Raw genomic sequence first — 20118 nt, forward strand, 5'->3', positions numbered from 1 at the left:
TATAAGTAGTAGTAGTAGTTGTTGCAGTCGTAGTATCAGTAGTAGTTGTAGGAGTATTGATATTTCCACCTCAGACAAGCTTACTAACTTGTTCCTGGGGCTTTGACCTTTTCCCCCACCGTTCCGAATGCAAATAAAGAACTCATCTGTTTTTGCAGGTTTCAAATAAAAACCTCAGTGTGGCCAGTATTAGCTGATGAGAGCGATAACAACTTGCCCTGAATCAGGGCATTTTCTTGGCTTCCACACTGAGTCTGGTTATTTTCCAGCCTGTCAGACTCAGCTGCCATTTCTTTAAGCAAACACAGAGGCAGAGAAACAGAGCAGCTTTGTTTTAAATTATACTTTATTTCATATAAAAACACAACAATAAACAAATAAATTAGATATTTCTAAAATAATTCTCTTGAGGAAATCTTTAAGAACATTGTGATTGTTTACAATTTTGTATCTGGGATAACTGGAATGTAGAGATGCATATGTGTCCGGACACTTCGTGTAAATGTAAAAGAGCTTCATTCCAAAATGAGCGACACCAGCTGTCACGAGGGGACCGGCAGCATAAAATGCAAACAAAATGAGCAGAGTTGATATGTTAATCCTTCTTAGACAAAATGCTTGACTGGGTTTGCACATGGCAAGATACTAAATGATGAATTTAAAGCATCTTGGAATGAAAACCGAAACTTTCCACCATCTGACGGGGGGAAAAAAAGAGGAGAGAGTAATGGAGCATGTTGTGATGGCGAGATTAACCGAATTAAATTTAGTTTGAGGTTTTGTGTTTCACCAGCATTGAAAGCAACCAAATTTCAGACTGAAATCAATTAATTCAAATGAGGCGTTACAATTACTGAATGTGCTTCTTTGTGTTTTCCACAGATCTGGAGACAGATATTTCACAATGTCAATTTTGTCAATGGTTATTGTGTCTGTGTCTGAATTGTGGTGCCAGGTTCGGGAGGCGGACTGGGACTCAGTTGGCATTTTACACCACTGGGGAAATTTCTGCAGCTGGTCCTGGCGGCAGCGGCGGAGCAGCAAACGTGAGTTAAGATTTGTAATTTAAAAGATGGTGGCCTTGGATAAAGATAGGGGCGTTTTGGGAGAGAAGAGGACACATTACCATAATAAGAGCCTCTTCATTTGCAAACAAGCCCAAGCCATCCCCACACCGCCACCACCCCCCCAAAAACTCCCTCTGGTCCGTAGTCGCACCCATTAAGCCTGCAAAGCCTTCATTGTCCGGCCAGGCTGCGGACCTGAGGACCCCTCACCAACAGATTGGGTTGGGTGAGGGGTTACAGGCAGACAAAGGAGGCTCCCTCCCCCTTCTCCTCTATTTGAAATCAATCACACTGGCTTTCACATTCAGTGCCCCCCCCCTCCCTGATCTCCTCTCCTTGTTCAGCAGTGAACAGTGGGCCCGGCCCAGCTCCCCACAGAGTCCCACACAGCCGAATCGTCAGTCCTCCTTTCAGGACGAGTCCCACCACGGACACACTACTGTCTCTGACAATACAGCGAGTAGGCGCAGACTGAGGGAAAGCTGTTGTTAGAGGGAAGACCACAAGATGTTGTCTCAGGACAGTTCACGTGGTCGTCTTTACTTGTAAACGAGTCTGTCTCGTGACCTTTAGAGGTTCGGAGACCGGATCCAACCTCGTTTCAAACAGCCGTGAGAAGCTGTGAGAGAAATCTTTTTACTTCATGTCCAAATAGTTTTGAAAATCTGTGGTTTTCGTCAGACAACAGCAACAATAACTGGGCTCTTTCTGATATTTACCCACACATTGTTTTCTTGGGCTGGAGGCCGCAGCAGTTTAGTACAAAATCATAAATGGGGGGTTTCATTCCAAAAACTTTAAACCATTATTCAAGTCCCAAACCGTATTTTCTTTTTTACCACAAACATTTGAGGACGTCAATGGAAAATGTGGTTTGTTGACGTAACATGTAAGGCTGTTTTTAGACAATGTTTATCGAATTTCGACATCTAGTGTCATGATTTGGGAGTGACCCCAATGCTGTATTTAGATTTCTTGGATTTAATGTCTGGAAAATTCAAATTAAAAGAGGTCAATAGTCAAAATGTTTGTGTTAAGAAATAGTGATTTGTGTCATTTTGGAATGAAACCTGAACATAGACAGTGACAGCGGCGACAGGTTTGGCACTGGAAACACTTGATTAAATCCCTCTCTCCTTTTTGCCGCCACTAACCTTCATTTCTGTGTCATTCAGAATAATTTATAAAAGGCAATCGTCTTTCTGCTGTTGATATGTACATACAATATTTTTATATTCTAATATCTTCACAGGAAAATTATAACTTCAGGCACTTTGCTGATGCAACAGCAAGTTCTTAGCACGAGAGATCCTGAGATTTAAGACCGTTTTTCTTTTTAAATAAGCAACACAAAAGTAAAATAATCTTATATAGAGAGATTTATATTTAACAATCAGTTTCTTCTTTTTTATCATAGCAAAATAAATCTTTTTTTTTTCACGTTAAAATGTCTTTATCACCGGGGTTTCAAACCCTGGTTTCTGGTTGAGTTTATGTGAGGAGATCATTGTCCTTGGCCTCTCTGAAGGAGACTTGATCAAAGAAAGCATTTCGAGCCGTTTTGAGTACCAGGGTCTCTTCGGTTGTGTTTAGTGCCGCAGTTTTCCAACGTTACAGCTGTTCTCGGGCACAGTGCCAGAGCTGATAGTCCAAAGTACCATGTTTTGTTTGTCGTCTTTTCTTCTGCTCGTTCTTCTGCCCAGGATGAAAGGTTTTCCTACTAAACTCCACCTAGTAATGAAGCCCACTGGCCTCAGTGCTCCATGTGCACACGTGTCTTTGTGTGTATTTGTGTGTAACAGATGCCCACCTACATCTAAGGGCTTTGTCTGGCGCCATAATGGAGGTCCAATGTAAAACCTAATGAGAATTAAAGCTTTGCCTTAACTTTAGAAATGCTGTAGTGGACCTCCAGTGTGGCTGCCAGTAGATGTGTTGCTTCACTTGAAAGCCCAAAGTCGTTCATGTGTGTTTATGTGCGGGTGCCTATCGGAGTGCTGTCTTCATATCTATCCTGGAACGCACGTCCTGGTAGCCCAGGAGACAGGGGTCGGTGGACAAGGCATCATGGGTAAAAACGGAGTCGTTGTCGGAGGAGCAGGAGCTAGATGTGTCCTCACATGATGGCGAGTACTGCTCGAAGGGCGTCGACAGGTCCAAGTACTGAGGGGAGAGGAAATTCGTAAGAAAACCAGAAAAAGACACATTTAATTATTTCTAAAATAGTCAGCAAAATAAATTGAATAGGAAATCCAATTTGGCAAGTTCTCACTGGCAACCAGACTGCTTTTCATTAGTCCACCACATCACTATAGACATGCATTTTACAATCAACAATTCCAATTTAAGCTGAAAGAGTTTTGGCTTTTTACAAAAGCATTTTAGACAGAGTTGTGTTGCTTGCCATTTAAAAATCTGCTCTGTATGCATTGTGTCCTGAAGACATCTGGACAGCAGATTGTGACGGAGAAGAAGAGGAAAATGCGCGTGTGCATCTTCACAAATGGATCCGTTAACATGTCTGCATGTTTGTGTGTGTGTGTGTGTGTGTGTGTATGTGTGTGTGTGTGTGTGTTTGAAGCCCACCTCGTCAGAGATGGACAGCAGCACTTTGTCCAGCTCCTCCACCAGCTGTTTGAAGGTCGGTCTCTGGGTGGGAACAGCATGCCAGCACTCACGCATCATCATGTAGCTGCGGAAGAAAACACAAACACGGGAAAAATTATTTCTGCACTCAATGAGAAACTTTCAACACAGATGACGTTGGAAAAGATGTGTGAAAATGTATTTCAGAGATACAGTGGCTGGTGAAGTTACATTTGCCCCTAAAAGATATTGATTATCCAAACAAACACTCTTTGAAATAAGCTCTGAGCACAAGCTCACCACAGCAAATATATAGAAATAACTTTCCTCCTGACTAAACACATTTCACAAAGTGGCTTATAGGCCTAATGTAAGACTCTTTTGGCTGGTGTGGATGTGGGCGTAAACGGGCATGGCTGCTAACAGTGGAAAATAAAAAGGAAGAGCGCCTGCTTACAGCTCGTGTGTGCAGTTGGAGGGTTTGTCCATTCGATGTCCTTCTTTCAGCAGCTTGAAGAGCTCTTCCACTGGGATGCCGGGGTACGGCGAGCCACCCAACGTGAAGATCTCCCACATCAGGACGCCAAACGACCACCTGGGGACAGGAGAGAGAAGATTAATGATAAGACACGTATTTAATTTAGTCCACTGTGGTGTAGAAGGATGACTGAAGCCTGACAGACATCAATTTAACATTACACCTAGTTTTCATTGGTAATGCGAATTCACTACCGGGTCTGATTGACTCGACATTTTAGGTTTTTATCGGCAGTGATGGAAACACATGGGTGAAAACGCTAATTTATAATTTCTAACTTCATCTTTATTTCTACAATCTAGACGCTGATGCTGTAATGAGAAAAGAGTCAGTTGCCTTTTTGAGTGTGTTAACTTGCGTAAGAAAAAACCTGCATGTACCTGCTAATTCTGGTGTACAAGAGGTATAACATACAATCACAACAGCTGACATATTAGTCTTTGTTGTAAAGCACTTCAAGTTTTCCTGCTGCTGAGACTTTTGAGAAGTTGAACTTACACGTCGCTCTGGTGTGTGTAGACTCTGTCAAACAAGGCCTCTGGTGCCATCCACTTCACCGGCAGCCGTCCCTGCAGAGCGGACATGGAAACGTTAAGAGCCACATTTTTCTTTTTTTGTCTCACTGTAAACATTTTTTCAACACCACACACTCTCACTCCATGTCTCTCCATGCCTCCCCCCTCCCCTCACAATCCCCCCCCCCCCCCCCCCCCCCTCCTCCATCCCAGTCTCCCCGCTTTACTAATTAAGTCCCATTAAGGCTGCTGCCAATCAGAGGAAAACATCAGACATCTGTCTTGAGGAGTATTAAAGCTGTTAGAGGAGCCAGGCAGGAGGAACCTGGCTGGGGAGCAGACATGTTTACAAGCAGGGTTGGAGAGGACTTTTTTTTTTTACAAACAACCAGCTTTACACTTTAACCTTTTAACAATCCCAATATCTTGATGGTTCCTTTATTTTCACTGAGGGGCAATTTCAGAAGGTCAGAGGTTTAAACATCTGATCTTCTACCTGATTTACATTTAAGGCAACAACCATAACTTGGGGCTGAACATTTAGGAAAATACATTCAAGAAAAGCAGGGAAATATCCCCCCTCTCAAATCTGCAATAAGATGACAACATCTTAGCTTTGCAACTGTGGAAAAGTAAAAGAAGGGTGGTAATTCGACTGTCCCGCATGTTAGCTACTGGAAAACATCATTCAACCACTGGAAAGTCACGGGAGTCACTGTGATTCCTGAAAATGTGCCGCTGTACAACTGTCACTCACGTTGGTGGTTTTCTTGTAGTAGTCGATCTGGTGGACTCCTCTGGCCAGGCCAAAGTCGGCGATCTTCATCACGTTGTCCTCTGTCACCAGAACGTTTCTGGCTGCCAGATCTCTGTGGATGCACTGCGGAGAGAGGAGAGAGGGAATTTAAGTATGACAAAAGCCCTGAAAATGAGCTTTAGGCCAACTGCTGGGTCTCCAGATTAGAAGATTAGCATAAAGTTGAAATGGTCCTGGCTAATGTGCTCAGAGATTTAATTGAGAAAATGGGCCGAATACATTGTTTTCTTGTTTCTTTTCTCTCTGTGGTGTATCTGCTCTCCCATTGGCAAAGGCATTCATTTACATTTCAAACCATAGAAGAACTAAATTTACTTTCCCATGGTTTTATATTCATTTGAATTTACACGTGTAATATGACATGTTTCTGTCTGCTCCAGGCTGTGGTTTGGAGAGACCATGCAAAAACATGAAGGTATGGAAGGTAGGAATTATTCACTGCAAAAGACTCAGGAGACTAAATTCAACACACAGGGCCTCAGTTTATAGAATGCAACAAAATTAAAATGTCTTTATATAGAAACCCCAGAGTTTGAAGAAAAAACAACTATTTGGGAGGGAAAAAAAAGAAAGGCCCTGTTTGCCCACATTGAATGGATGTCATTAAGTTTATTTTGGTTTTCATTCGAAATAGATGTGGGATTTGTGGGGACATGCGAAATGAACCACTCTTGGTTTGTGGGTCTCCCCATAATGGAGGGTTAGTTTCAGGCTTCTGCATTCTTCGGAGGCCGTAGAGCCAGAAACCTGATGCCTACACCCAAACGATGGTTCTGCTGCCTGTTTGCTAACAGATTTATGGCAGCGCTAAAAAGGACAAAGCCCGGCGATGGAGGGACAGACAGATGGATGGAGGAGAGTAAACAGGGCTGAAGCTGCAGCAGCTTTCTGTTCAGGAATGCCTGTCTGAGACACCGGCTGGCAGACAAAGAGACGTGTTGATAAGAAGCACACAGACAGAGTGCATGCTGGGAAAATGAAAGGACCTCAAACACAGGGGGTGGGAATGGGAAGAAAGGAACGAAAGGGACAGACAGAGGCAGAGAGGACGACAAGAGAGATGGGGGGAAAGGAAAGAAATGGAGCTGCCATTCCAAACCGTCTGAACCAAGCTCATTCATCTGAAGGCCAAGTGCCCAAATAAAAAAACACTGAATCACACAAAGGAACTTGATGATAATCACACTTCCATTCAAGTCAAAACCAAACTTCTGATATTACAGCCCCTTATAAAATCAAGACGTCCACAAATATTGAGCATTTTGCAATCCTGCTTTCATTTTGTGGCTGTATTTCCTGGCCGGGGATGTGGCCACATGAAACTGTAATGAAAATTGATATGTAAACATCCCCAATGGGGCTGAAGCTTATAATGTGAAAGTTCCTTAAGAGCACCCCAATCCATAAATCCACCATCTGGCTTGCATTACAGTGAACAATTATAATTTCTACTGTTTATATTAGAAGTTATATGTGGAGCCATGCAGTCATGCAAGTAGTTTCTGCTACACTCTTGTTAACTGGTAATCAATTGTAAAGCAACTCCTTGGCCCACATAGAGCAACTCTACAAACAAGACAAACAAGCACAAATAAATGACCAACAGACTCACATACTCAGAAACTCTGCTGCTACAGCCTCTAACTCTTTAAAAGTGAACGTACCCTTTTAGAGGCCAGGTACTCCATCCCTCTGGCCACCTGGTAGGCACAGGACAGAAGGTCTTTGAAGGTGAGCTGCTCCTCAGGCACCTTGGTCACATCAAAGGTGTAGTCCATGCCTGGAGGTCGCCGGGCCCGCAGGTACTCCCTCAGACTGCCTTTGGAGGCATACTCCACCAGAACGTACAGAGGGCCTGAGGGGAGAACACAAGCAGAATGAAGGACGGGGTTGTTACTATTGTTGGTTGAGCCTTATGGGTTGGGACCACCAAAGTTGAAACACCGACTAGATTAGGCTGGTGGGTTTAGATTTACAATAACAATGGAGCAAGATAATGGAAAGGCATTGTTTTCTGTCGAAAATAAGGGTGTGTGTGTGTGTGAGACGTAATTTGCGTTAACAAGGGAGATGCTGTCCTTTTATTATTGCTCTAAACATCGACTCAAGAGCCAAGATCAGTTTTATTTGATGAATCACAAGCTAACAGATACCTTTAATTAAATTTACAGGTATGCAATAATAATAAAGTTTTTAGTCGAGTATCAGACACTCACCATCTTGTGTGCAGACTCCCAACAGGTTGATGATGTTCTTGTGTTTGTCCATCACCTTCATCAGCTCCATCTCCGAGATGAGATCTGCCAGATCTTTGTCTGTGGCATCATCTGAGGGAAACATTTACATTTAAACAACCGTGACTTTGTCACTGACAGCAGACGTTAGCTAATCTTTGGGAGTATTTTTGTGGGTGTATCATTTCATTCCTACCTTTGAGCATCTTAACTGCTACAGTGTTGGCCGCTTCTGTACCATCCTTGCTGATGCCATATGCATCAGCTCTGACCACCTGACCAAAACAGCCTTCTCCAAGAGGTTTGCCCAATGTTAGACTAGAGAGAGAAAGATTGAGAGTTAGTGAAAATAAGTATATCCAAATGAAAACTGTACATATACATAATTTGGGGCTCTGGTTTCTTAAAACATGGGTTGGGCAGAGCCAAAAATGGGCTGCGGACTTGTTTCTTTTTAGGTCCCCACATGCTGCAAGACTACAATGTTTAAATTAGTCTGGATCCCAGCAGCCAAGCTAAATTTAGTGACCCTCTGTCTCGCTTTGTAATCGGCCAACTCAAATCCTTTTGATACTAAATTCAATTGAAGAGTAGGTGTTATTTCTTTCCAAAAATATTTGCTGCATCTTACTTCTCTCTCGGGAACTCCCAGTCTGGGTCGTAAGGCAACTCGAACTCCATTACTCCAGCCAACATGGGAGAGCAGCTGGAGGAAAGGCGAGCCACTCTCATCAGAGACGCACTGGACTTCCCTGATGAGTTGGAGTCAACTGAATACTGAAAGAGGAGATGCAGAAAATTATAATTTAGTTAACAACAAGTAACATACAGGAAGGTTTCGAGTTTGGAAATTTGGAACAGCCATTGACCCCATTGACCACTGCAAGCTATTTATACTTGCTTTGTAAGAAGATTCAAACGTACCCTGGCCTCATGTCATCGACAATTTGCCAAAGCATCTGTTAGTGAACAAAGACCGAATTTCCCAACATGCACACTGCCTCATACCTGTCTGCGAAGAGGGAACTTGGAGAGCTTCTGGACAGGAAGAGCATCAAACGGCTCCCTTCTGGGGTGGACCTGCATTCGACACAACACCACAATGACGATGGCCATGATCAGAGCCAGGAAACCACAGGCGTAGATGATGATGTCGGTGTACTTGGTCTCCAAGGTGTCCAAGGCATCAGCTGCTTCCTCCTCTGTAGAAAGATTTTTACCAAAAACGCTTTAGATACTTATGTTCAAGGATTGTTGACACCACAACAGGGCATGCAACTAAGTAACATCTTTCCAGCGCTAAGTCATATTGCCTTCAGTCGCCTCTGTCGTTTACCTGAGAGGACGGTCAGCCAAGCAGATTGATGGGCAAAACCAATTGAATTTCCAGCCAGACAGGTGTACTCTCCAGAATCCTCCATGGTAACTTTGGACAGGTAGAGCACCTCAACTTCTGACATGTTCAGACTGCCAGTCTTCATAAAACATGAGCAGAAAAATTACATAAAAGATTAGTTAACAACAATTATTAAAATTCAATGCCTTCCCAGTCCTCCCCTTTTTTCTTTAAAAAAAAAACAGAAGCAAACACTTACTAAACAGCAGTTATTTTTGAAAATTTTTCCAGAAACTCTTAACATTTCAAAGCAGAGTTTGTACTTGTCTACTGATCAAAACACCTGATGTATGTCACCAACCTTGAGAACTTGAACGTAAGGTGTCCCGTCCACACCATAGCGGCTGCCATTTCTTTCAATGTGTTTGAGCCACTGGATATGAGGTTGGGCGTCGCTGTAGACCTTGCAGTGGAACTGGACGTCACTGCCTACCACTGCTGTAGTGTTGGCTGGTAGACCAGCCTGCAGGATGGGCCTGTGGGGGGAGCGCTCTGTGTGGAGAACATATCGGAGAAGACATGAGTAAAGTGAAGAGACTCCAGAGGAACCAATCAGAGCTGAAATGATTCCCTTTATTCTCAGAGCAACAGTTCAAAGGTGATCCTGAAACATGGAGACAGAGAATCTGATCTGCCAAGCATGGTTTAACTCTGCAAGTCTCAGAAACACCCCTCACACCAGGAGTCTGTGTAGGCAGGACAAACTGGAATCATACCGAACTGTGGCTAAAACATCCAGATATTTGACCATTTAACAGTCATGCAAGCAAATGTCTAAAAATGACCAACAGCCACTCTCACCTATAATGTGTTTGTGTGCTGGCAAAAGAGCAGAAATGTCATTTTGGGATGGAAATTGGTTCCATTAGTGTGGCTCTTTGTCAGCTGGTTGCCGGGGTCTCTTTGATCTGCGGCTACTCTCGCTCTCTGATCTCGTTAGTTGTCTCGTTAGTCCTCTCCCCCCGTCGACGAGGACAGAAACTGACCCCGTGCTGGACAGGCAGCGGACAAATGAACAAATAAACTGCAGCCCTTGATCTGCTGTGACAGGTCAGGTAGAAAACTGGTGTGGACGCCTGACTGTCCACATCCTGCCCGGCAGGGAGGACGCCAGGCGCCCCTGTCACCTTCTGCTCACCCCTTTGCTTCTCACCTCTCTCAGACTGGAGGCTTTTATTTGAAGACATGCTGACTAATAATTGTTGCTATTGCTGCCATAAATATTTTCAGCTGATCTCAAAGCAATGAAATTTAGGTTTAAAGAATAAGCGCTAAGCATTAGTAGGTGACAGTTATTAAGTATTGAGACACAAACACATAAACAGATTGTTTGTACATCATCATGTCTTACCGAGGACATCGAGGACGTAGCTGTGAGTGATGGAGCCGTATTTGTTCTCCACCACACAGGTGTAGTTTCCTCTGTCTGAAGGAACAACACTCTCCATCACCAGGCTCCAGTGCTGGTGTCTCAGCTACCCAAAGAAAAACCAAAGAAGATTGGTTTAGATAGAAACTTGGAGAACGATGAAGCCTAAATAGTAGCTGAGCAAATAATCATCACACTCTGCAACCGTTCTAACCTTAATGCCCCCAATGCGATGCTCTCCTCTGAATTCTCGTCCATTTTTTAGCCAGCGAATGTTTGGCATGGGGCTCCCCATGGCTGGGCAACGGAACTTCACTGTGTTGCCGGCGGGAACGGCGTACAGCTTCTTCTCCATACGCTGGGTGTGGGTCCAATAAGGACCTGAATGAACAAAGACCAGCCATTGAGCCATTAGTCAGAATGTTCTGATCAAGTCTGAACACTGAGTTGTACTAAATCGTTAAGGATTACAGCTACTAAGCAAACAAGCAACACACCTCTGGAAAAGTAAACCTGGTCATTTTCGATCTCAGCTGATGAGTCCTCCAAGCCGTTGTCCTCGTCATCGTCTCCTGACCCCAATGAGTCTGGAGACATGAAAAATAAAGTCAAATGAGGAGAGACAAAAAGACACAGAACTAACCTCAACCATGTTTATCCCAAATCTAACCCTGACAGTTTTTAATGCAATACACCACAGTGTCAGTGTCCTCACCTGTTACAGTGATGGTGAAGTTTCTCACAGGCTCTTTGGTTCCGCGGAGAACACAAACGTAAACGCCTGAATCCTCGTATGTTACGTCTGTGATCTCCATGATGATGCCGCGGATCTGGATCCGGGGTGTAGGCATAACACGAACTCCCTCCTTGTACCAGTTAACTGCCATGCCGGGCCGGGTGCTCATGTCACAGCGCAGTTTCAGCACGTTGCCCGGCTCTAGAAGAAGATGCTCTGTGGTGTCCTCGCTCAGCTCCTCCAGAGCGTCTGTTGAAACCAAACATCAAACCCTCTTACTTTGATGTTCATGATGCATACTTTACTTCTTATTGTTTCAACGTATCATCAACTTTTCTATTTCTTTGGGTCTCTAACTTATATCACCACAAAGAGAGAACCAGCCAACAAGTAATTTCTTCATCTCCTCTTCTAAGCATAGCCACCCCCTCAACTATGACCTTCAACTCTTCAGCCCCGTTACCTCCCATCCCCACACTCACACACAATGGAATTACCATGGAGATCAGGGAGGTCTAACTGACCCAGCCCCCCTCCACCCCCCCCCCCCCCCCCCCCCCCCCCCCCTCCTCATCTTTTTGTTCCTCTGTGGATTATTGTGAGACTGAGAGCGATCTAGTTTACACCACAAACTCGAAGAAAAAAAAGACCAAGAAAAGAAACAAGGATGAAGAGAAACTGAGGCTAATGAACATGTTGCAGCATGACAGTGGACGGAGCGTGAATCTGAGGGGCGGTGAAGGTTCACTGGAGATCTAAGTGAGCGGAGGGAGGAAAGACGATCGTTCGAGCCCGGAGAGGAGGACACTGGTGATTGAGCTGGCACAGATGGCCGCCATACTGCCCTCAACAGTCGGCTCTCTCTTTTCAGGGTTTTACAAACTTGTTTTTTTTAACTTTACAGACACCAAAAGGGATTAACTGTCACCCATTCCCTTCACTTCAATCAGTGGAAAAGGTTGTAAATGCCATAGCTACACTAAGAAACATGTAGCTTTGACTAAATAAAGGTTTTAATGTTTAGTTTTTGTTTAAACTGTGTTGAAGAAGTGTTGATTACACTTTAAGATCATTTTGGAGGGAAACGTTTGCGGTGCTGTTGACCTTTATTGGGTTGTATGGAGATTTGAATGGGGTGGACAAACTAATAGGAACACCTGTCGATGTAACACACCGCATCCCTAACCCTACCACAGAGAACACCCCCACAAAGATCTTACAATGCTTTAACAGAGTTTTGACAAATAGAGAATATTATAACCGACAACTGATTGTGTTTTTGCAACTAAAACATTTTGAGACTCTTCATATCAGAAAGTGGTTTTACCTGTGGGGATTTCAGCAGCAGTGAGATCCTCTGTCTGGGAAATGATGGTACCTGCAGAAGAGAAAAGTTGAGGTTAGACAACTCTGCTCTATGATGAATGCCCTATTGTGCTGCTTTGGGAAACTTGACGAAGCCGTCCAGCCGTTGTCACAATTATAGAAACTAGTAATTTATGCGTGTGTCTCACCAGGCAGGACGTCCAGCCACGCCGACTGCATGGCCTGTACCGTCTCTCCTGCGTGAATGCTCTCAGCCATGCAGACGTACTCTCCTGCATCCTCCACAGTGATGTTGAACAGATGCAGGGTGTACACCTTGGATGCATTGCTCTGCAGGGCCTGCGTGGAAGAGAGATTATTTAAACAACTTTTTAATGATGATAATATAATCAAAATACCGTCCAAGTAGAACATATAACACTGGAGATTTCTGTGGAATATGTTGGCTTCTTACGGTCAGAGCTCTGACGTGTGGGGGTCCTCCCTGATTTCGTCCTGGGGCACTGACGTCCGTCTTCAACCACTGCACCTTGGTGGATGTCGGCCTGTGGACTTTACACACCAGATTTGCCTGACCACCCACCACCGCTGTGGTGTTTTCTGGATAACCTGGCACTATCAGAGGCCTGGAGATCCGCAGAACTGGAGAACCAAGAGGAGCTGAGAAAAAACAGGAAAAGATATAAGAAATAATTAACATTTCTTCACCTTATTGTGAATGTTTTTTTATGATTTTCACTTTGAATGAGGAATTTGGTTACAAGCCTCCTTGGTCTGAGTGCGCCCCAAGTGAACAAGACGAAAATTGTCAAAACACAATCAGCCAGTTTCAGTTTACCTCTGAAAGGTTTGGCATCAGAACAGCATGTTTCTAAACAACCACTGTCATTTAATACTACCAGGAACTGGAGATAGAGAGCTGCGATAACCCGGCTACTATCGTGTCACCATCAGCCACAGTGCTATCCATTCAGTGGGTCACTTGTCCATTTGTGTGCTTGCCCGCTCACTTGTTGGAGCATATGTCCGCCCTGGCCAGGGACCTCGCTTACTGCTCAGTCACTCAGAACGAGCAATTTTCCAGGGCAATTTTCTGTCTGATTGCTTCCTGCGAGTGCTTAGTGAAAAGGCAATCTGTTCCCTTGTTGGAGTGAAGTGCTGCTTTTTTCCCCCAATCGCCCAGAGTACACGTAGAGGCGATGCTTTCAGGAACAAATACTCGGCTACAACCTCGTGAATAAAATCTAAAATCTTTGATTGGTCAAAGCAGCCAAAAGGAGAGCTGACTGATGGAAAGGTCTTGGTGGTGAGTTATAATGTGAGCGCACTTATCATTCAATCTGTTTCGTTTGAGAAACTGTGTTCATTATATTAAATATATGAGATCCCAACAAGCCACTTGTTTCCCTCTAATGGAGCAAACTTGAACACAGTAGAACCAGTAATCAACAGTAAATCACACACACACACACACACACACACACACACACACACACACACACACACACACACACACACACACACACACACACACACACACACACACACACACACACACACACACACACACACACACACACACACACACACACACACACACACTTGCAGCCATGCTAATGAACTTGCAGAGACAGGGATGGTGCCCTGCAGTTGAACTTGCGGCAGAGTGTGAATTGTCACCCAGAGGCGAGGGGGCAAACAAAACACAACACAACACAAACAAACCACTCAGCTGGTGCGAGCCAGGCAGTCACCCAGCCGGCTGGGCTGGCAGCAGAGCCATCAGTGGAAACCAGTTGGGACAATGAGCAGGCATTCATGCCCCGAGCCAGCAGAGCCCAATAATATGCACTTCATACCAAATTATTACCAGGAGAATTTCCTGTCTTGTTCCGGATTGGCTACTCTCCCTCAGGATTTACAGAATTTACTCCAATCAGGTCAGTTTAAAGGTTTTACTTTACAGTTCTCTGCTATTATATATATATTTAAGTGTTACTGTATGTATGAATATATAAATATAAAACTCTAATTCCTCATGCACTGATAAGGGTGTAAAAAACGAATTTGGCTAATTTCCTTAGTTTGGTTTGCTGTGCGTGAGAACATTTTTTTGTTGCCAAGATTTACCATTCCAGGTATCCTTTGTGGGTTTGTAACATCAAATATAAACATTAAATGTATAATTATATTTGGAGAGCTCAGCGGTTTAATAGGGCTTTATCTGATTTGGCAATATGACTGAAAACACAAAAAGAAACATTAAAGGAGATTAATAAAAGCTCTGTTAGATGTATGAAATCAATCAGACGACTGTGACCCTCTGACTCCTGCAACCTCAGTTCACCTGAAGTCGTCTTTGAGGAGGTGGTAGAGTCTCTACTAGCGCCCCCCCCCCCCCCCCCCCCCCCCGGGTTACTGTCTTCTCTCTTATCTCCTCTCAGTCATTATCTTCTCCTTTCAACTAAAGCCACGTTTTCTCCGATAACATTTACATATTAATCAACAATTAGATTAATTAACTGAAACTTTGATTCATGGTAGAATTGAATCCAAACTTTTCTAGTGACACAACAATCTCGACCCATCAGTCCATCCAGGATTCAGTGCAGTAATTTTAATAACTGTGGCCTATACTGACTGAATTTTTTCAAATGCACCATTTGTGCAAAATCTTAAAAGAAACCTGCAGCTGTTCCACTGAGCCACAGAACACTTATAATGACGTTTGCTTGTGGAGATTGAGGCTTCCTTTTTAAACCTTTTTTTTTGAATGATCAAAAAAAAACCATCATCTCCTTCAGGGGGCTCAATTAAAGTTGAGATGATGTCTCCACTGGTGGAATCTTCATGTTTTACGACCAACATGTCTCTGTGTTATCTGTCCCACTTTGACTCTTTACTTTAAATGAACCTGCGAGGTGTTTCCTGCACATTATGGTCTGCAGAGCAAGCCCCAGCTGGCCCCGCTTGGCCCCGCAGTACAAAGTGGGGCCACCAAGAAGGAAAGGAGGCAACTTCTGAGCCCGACGCCTCGGGACGACAATCCAGTTTGTCTTTAATCAAACCACGCACAGGTTTCAAAAATGCTTTCCTATTAATCTGACTTACACAACCAGTTCCCTCATCGCAGAATGATCAAAATCGTATGTTTTAATGTTGAAAAGTGCTGGCTCTGTTATACACTTAGACCTCCAGTACACTCAATAAAAACATTTTGATGGAATTTTAAACTGACGACTGATTTACTGCATCGACGTCTTTTTGAAAAGCATCAATGAAAGAGCCCCTGTAACGCCCCCGCCCCTCTTCATCCTCTACAGCTGGCACGCAGCCAGGCAGATTTACACTTCCGAGCCCCAGGGCCGCGGATGGATCAGGTAGCACAGTTTACAGCAGCAAAAACACTGAGCGCCTTTTTTTTCCTCCCCCTTCACTCCTTCCAAGACATGGCTTCAGCCTCCCTGCCATTTTTGCTGTCACCTGGACCTCCTCTGGGGGCTAAAATAAGACCCGAAAGTGGAACAATCGAAACCTTCACAGATACATACAAGTGCTGACACACAAAACACCCCTTTCTTCTGGAATTGAACTTTTCTCTCTAAAGCAAATGTTGACAAAGGGAGAAGTGATGCAACCAGATTTCTACAAAACCTCCAAAGATGAGTGAGGGAAACTGTCTGTAAACCTGATGATTCCCTCGAAAATGCTGTGTATCAGCAGATGAGATGTTTTACAATTTCAGAAATATGTGTTTTTTGTTATCTGTAGAAAAACAAAACTAATCAGGTCTTACCTTTAGTCCTTCTTTCGTCAGTGGCCCTGGCCGAGACTCTGTCCATCACACAGAGCAGGAGAACGCAGAACGTGCAGACCCTCTCCATCTTCTGGACGTGACGCGTGTGTCTTGCGGTTACAAGGGAGAAGTATATGTTGGAAGCCTTGATGGGGCCTCACACTCCGGTCCCTGGCATTGGCATACTCAGAAACCCACAAAGTCTCTAAATCTGGATCCTGTGAGGGCAAACAAACACACGGCAGACGGCTGATCAGAAACTTGATTCTTGCAGCCAAAGACACAAACTTTTCTGTTCACTTTTCAACCATGTGGAGATAAAAAAAAAAAACACAAACAATTGTTGGGGCAGATAGTTAAAGACGGAGCCTGTTTTGACTGTGAGCAGCTGTATTCTTAACCAGATGTCCCCGCTAACTGTCCCGTCCACCTCACATTGTCCAGGCCCTCCTGCGTCATGAATAAGGAGCAGGGCTGTTACCGCCTGTTGTTTGTCAATGGATGGTGCTCAGTCGGCCCCGGGATAATGGGCCCTTACTAGGAAAACACTCGAAACCTGCCAGGAAGCTGCAGAATCTGAAGGAGCAGTGGAGATTCGACTGCACGGCAGCTGATGAGACTTCAGGTGGTGGAAGAACCAAACACTAATGAAAATATGTGACTGTTCACTGGAGCAAAAACAGGACTATAATGTACTTAGAGCTACATCTTAACACTTTACAGCAACTTTGATTTCGAGGGCGAGAGTGGAAACTTTCAATTTCAGCATTTAGTGCCTGAGAAAGACTCTAAACTTCACTTCAGTCTCAACCAGGGGCCTATTTATTAATTTGACTGGGTATGACACTTGACCATATACAGATGTTCCAAATCAACCCATCAACTATTTGGTCAATAAAAAGTGAAACCCATCCATCGCAGTTTCCTAAAACCCAAGATGCTTTCTACAAATGATTTCCGACAAACATCTCTCAATTATGAAGTTGGAACTATATAATTATGTTTTGCATTATTGCTTAAAAATAACTTTCTGATCCCTTCACTAAAGATTAATCATTGATGCTTTAGCTGGAATACCTATTTTATTGATTGATATTAAAGAACTTCAATAAAATTCCTTGATTTAAATAAGAGTTTATAAACAACTCACAATGTCCAAAATGTACATCTAAAAGTTTGATATTGTTAGCATGGATATTCAATGACTAAATATTGTTTAGATATTTCGATATTATTATAATGGTATCTTAGAATCAAATTTTCCAAAAACACTCACGCAGCCAAACTATAAACTGTGACACTACAGGAATAATACAGTGATCTTTGTGCTGTGGCGAGTCGGCCCGACTGCGCACAGGCGCCAGACCCTGGTGCCTGCGCTCCATGCATGCAGGCCGCGCCCACACACACACACACACACACACACACACACACACACACACACACACACACACACACACACACACACACACACACACACACACACACACGCACACACCGTTTAAACAACCAGCTCGCTGAATGAAACGTATTCTTTCTCAATTAAGGGACTGGAAAACTTTTTTCTCCTGCTGCTGCTAATTCCGCTGGCACGCTGCCGGCTGCACTCTGCTGTGTTCAGCTGGAGCCAAAACACTTCCACTGTATTCTACTCTTCATCCCCCCCAAAAAAACTATTTCTGGACAGAAGGGCGTCACTGTGGGGACTTTCTTAAAATAATGTTTGATGTTTGCTACTGCACATTTCTGTCACATAAATCACAGTCAATAAATCAGCCACGAATGCGCTGATCTCTTGTGGGTTGAATGCACCTATAACAAGTCAGACCTGTCACTGTGTGTGTTTTATAGGTACAGTGACCGGCACGTGTGTCCCGCCGTCTGTCAGTCAATACATCAGTTCAGCAGAGTATTGTCTGACACATCCTCAGATCAATAAACTCTGTAAAGCTTCCAATTAAATCCACATTACTCCAATTTACCTCTGGACAGGGACCTGATCCAAGAGGGGTGTTTCTGTCTTTACGCACGTTGTCATTGTATCACTGTTATGTGAGTGAAATACAAACGAAATTAATAACATTAGTGTCTTTATTTTTGCTTAATAGAGTCTGTGGTTCCACAAGGTTCAAACTCCGCTGTGACAAATAGTCCAAGTGGAAGGTTCAATGTCTAATAGGTGACTTGATTGGCTCTGCGCACTGCAAAACACAAACTTCGCCATAAATCAAAACCATGTTCAGAAAACCCGATTTTAATTGTACAGAAGGTGGATTAATTCAGTAATTTGCTGTGTGTTGCTGGGTCAAGCTGTGAAGTATCTTCTCCATCTTTATCTCAATAAATGTTGTCTAGAAAATGTCTTAAAATTAAGAAAAAGCACAAAACCCCTTAATTGCACCATTTGACGCTTGGAAACAAAGTTTTCTAGAGCGACTTTTCAAGTTGTGATCTAACCCTCACTTCACCACAACCGCAGAAAATGAATGAAACAACTCTCCAGGAATCTCCAGCTGTCACCGTCTGTTTTCACCCACCTTTCCTCCTGGTCTGTCCTCGCCGTTGATGACTGGCACCAAGGGGGAATCACTCCTTGTCCCGGTCGATATGCGTCAACACTGAAGTCCTCATTTGGAGCTCTTGTATTCCTGCGGTATCCCCCTGTTCAAAGCAGTCTGTGAGCGGGTCTCTGCTGTTTAGTATCCGGTTGAACACGGAGGTGAGCTTATAAATCCATCAAAAACACAGCAGCAGCACCCTCTTGGAACATGAGCGACAGCTGGTTCTCCTGGTGACCGGCGGATGGAGCTGTGATCCCCGGGGGCAAAGTCCACTGCAGCCGCGGTCGCTCACAGCGCTAAATCCATGGAGAGCGAACAAGGAGCGAGAAAGCAGAGTTACGCATATGAACACCCGCTCTTTCTCTGCTCTGGAGGTGTCTCAAAAGAAAGATCCGAATGTGAGAGAAAGAGAGAAAGAGCCTGATAGGATGGTAAAACGCGCCCCCAGTTCAGAGTCCCTCCTCGATTACACCGTAGCACCGTCTTGGATAAAACTCTTCGTGCGTCTTTACGCATCAGCGCGCTCCTGCGAGTTCCCTTCCCGGCGAGTTTGTCCTGGTGAGATCTGAGCTGTGGTGCTGAACAGTGGAGCTCAGCCTCCTCAGTCCGTCTCCTTTCTAACAGCAGAGAGGGGATCGCGTCATGCACACAGCAGCAGCCCTCCACACAGCACTCTGCTGCTCTCCGGACGACAGCCACAACAACAATGGTGTGAGAGCGGCTAGGCGAGCAGCAGGAGGGAGGGAGGAGGGAGGAGGGTGAGAGAGAGAGAGAGGGAGAGGGGAGGGGTACGCTGTTACCCCAACACAAAACACCCCCTCCCCATCTCTCCAAAGAGCTGGCATATAAAACCCAAGACCCCCTGCCTCTCCCTCCTCTCCACAGCGACACAGCGCAAGTTGAAACCAGTGGTTGCTTCACTTTAATTTTGTTGTAACAATACTTAACTGTTTTAATTGTGTTGATTTGTGTTTGTCTCCCGCTGAGAGCCGCGTGCCAAAGCCAACCACGCAGATTTTTATTTTTTTATGACGACTCATAATTTATCGCGGGTTAATTGTCCTCTCTGCAAACACGAAGGCGCCTTCAATTAAGTTGCTTTTAGTGAGTGAATGTGTGTGAGTTGCCTCCGTGTTTTAATTGCATCAGTCAAAGAACAGGAGCGATAATCCCATTA

The 20118-nt window shown here is 44.2% G+C and overlaps 1 protein-coding gene across 1 annotated transcript; it reads right to left on the reverse strand.

The window, feature by feature from the left end:
* Positions 1 to 328: 328 nt before the first annotated feature.
* On the reverse strand, positions 329 to 19637 carry fgfr4 (fibroblast growth factor receptor 4). The gene is made up of 21 exons (XM_034606762.1): positions 18918 to 19637; positions 16381 to 16598; positions 13039 to 13244; positions 12773 to 12923; positions 12586 to 12636; positions 11238 to 11507; positions 11020 to 11109; positions 10737 to 10903; positions 10505 to 10628; positions 9455 to 9645; positions 9094 to 9232; positions 8766 to 8959; positions 8389 to 8534; positions 7954 to 8075; positions 7740 to 7850; positions 7188 to 7378; positions 5464 to 5586; positions 4690 to 4760; positions 4111 to 4248; positions 3654 to 3759; positions 329 to 3230 (listed from the first exon to the last, which is right to left on the reverse strand). Exons 2-21 carry the CDS (start codon positions 16466 to 16468, stop codon positions 3054 to 3056), a joined length of 2856 nt encoding a protein of 951 aa, XP_034462653.1. The 5' UTR covers positions 16469 to 16598; positions 18918 to 19637; the 3' UTR covers positions 329 to 3053.
* Between the last annotated feature and the right edge of the window lie 481 nt (positions 19638 to 20118).

The sequence above is a fragment of the Hippoglossus hippoglossus genome, chromosome 14 (genome assembly GCF_009819705.1).
Source record: "Hippoglossus hippoglossus isolate fHipHip1 chromosome 14, fHipHip1.pri, whole genome shotgun sequence".
In the NCBI taxonomy this organism is placed as follows: domain Eukaryota; kingdom Metazoa; phylum Chordata; class Actinopteri; order Pleuronectiformes; family Pleuronectidae; genus Hippoglossus; species Hippoglossus hippoglossus.

What these genes read in the sequence shown, in the direction of transcription:
- fgfr4 (XM_034606762.1), bottom strand. Translation starts at nt 16,468, where the DNA reads ATGGAGAGGGTCTGCACGTTCTGCGTTCTCCTGCTCTGTGTGATGGAC. An exon ending in CTTACGTTCAAGTTCTCAAG is followed by an intron (nt 9,233 to 9,454) that starts GTTGGTGACATA and finishes TGTTTTATGAAG; the next exon opens with ACTGGCAGTCTGAACATGTC. An exon ending in TGGGAGTTCCCGAGAGAGAA is followed by an intron (nt 8,076 to 8,388) that starts GTAAGATGCAGC and finishes TTCTCTCTCTAG; the next exon opens with TCTAACATTGGGCAAACCTC.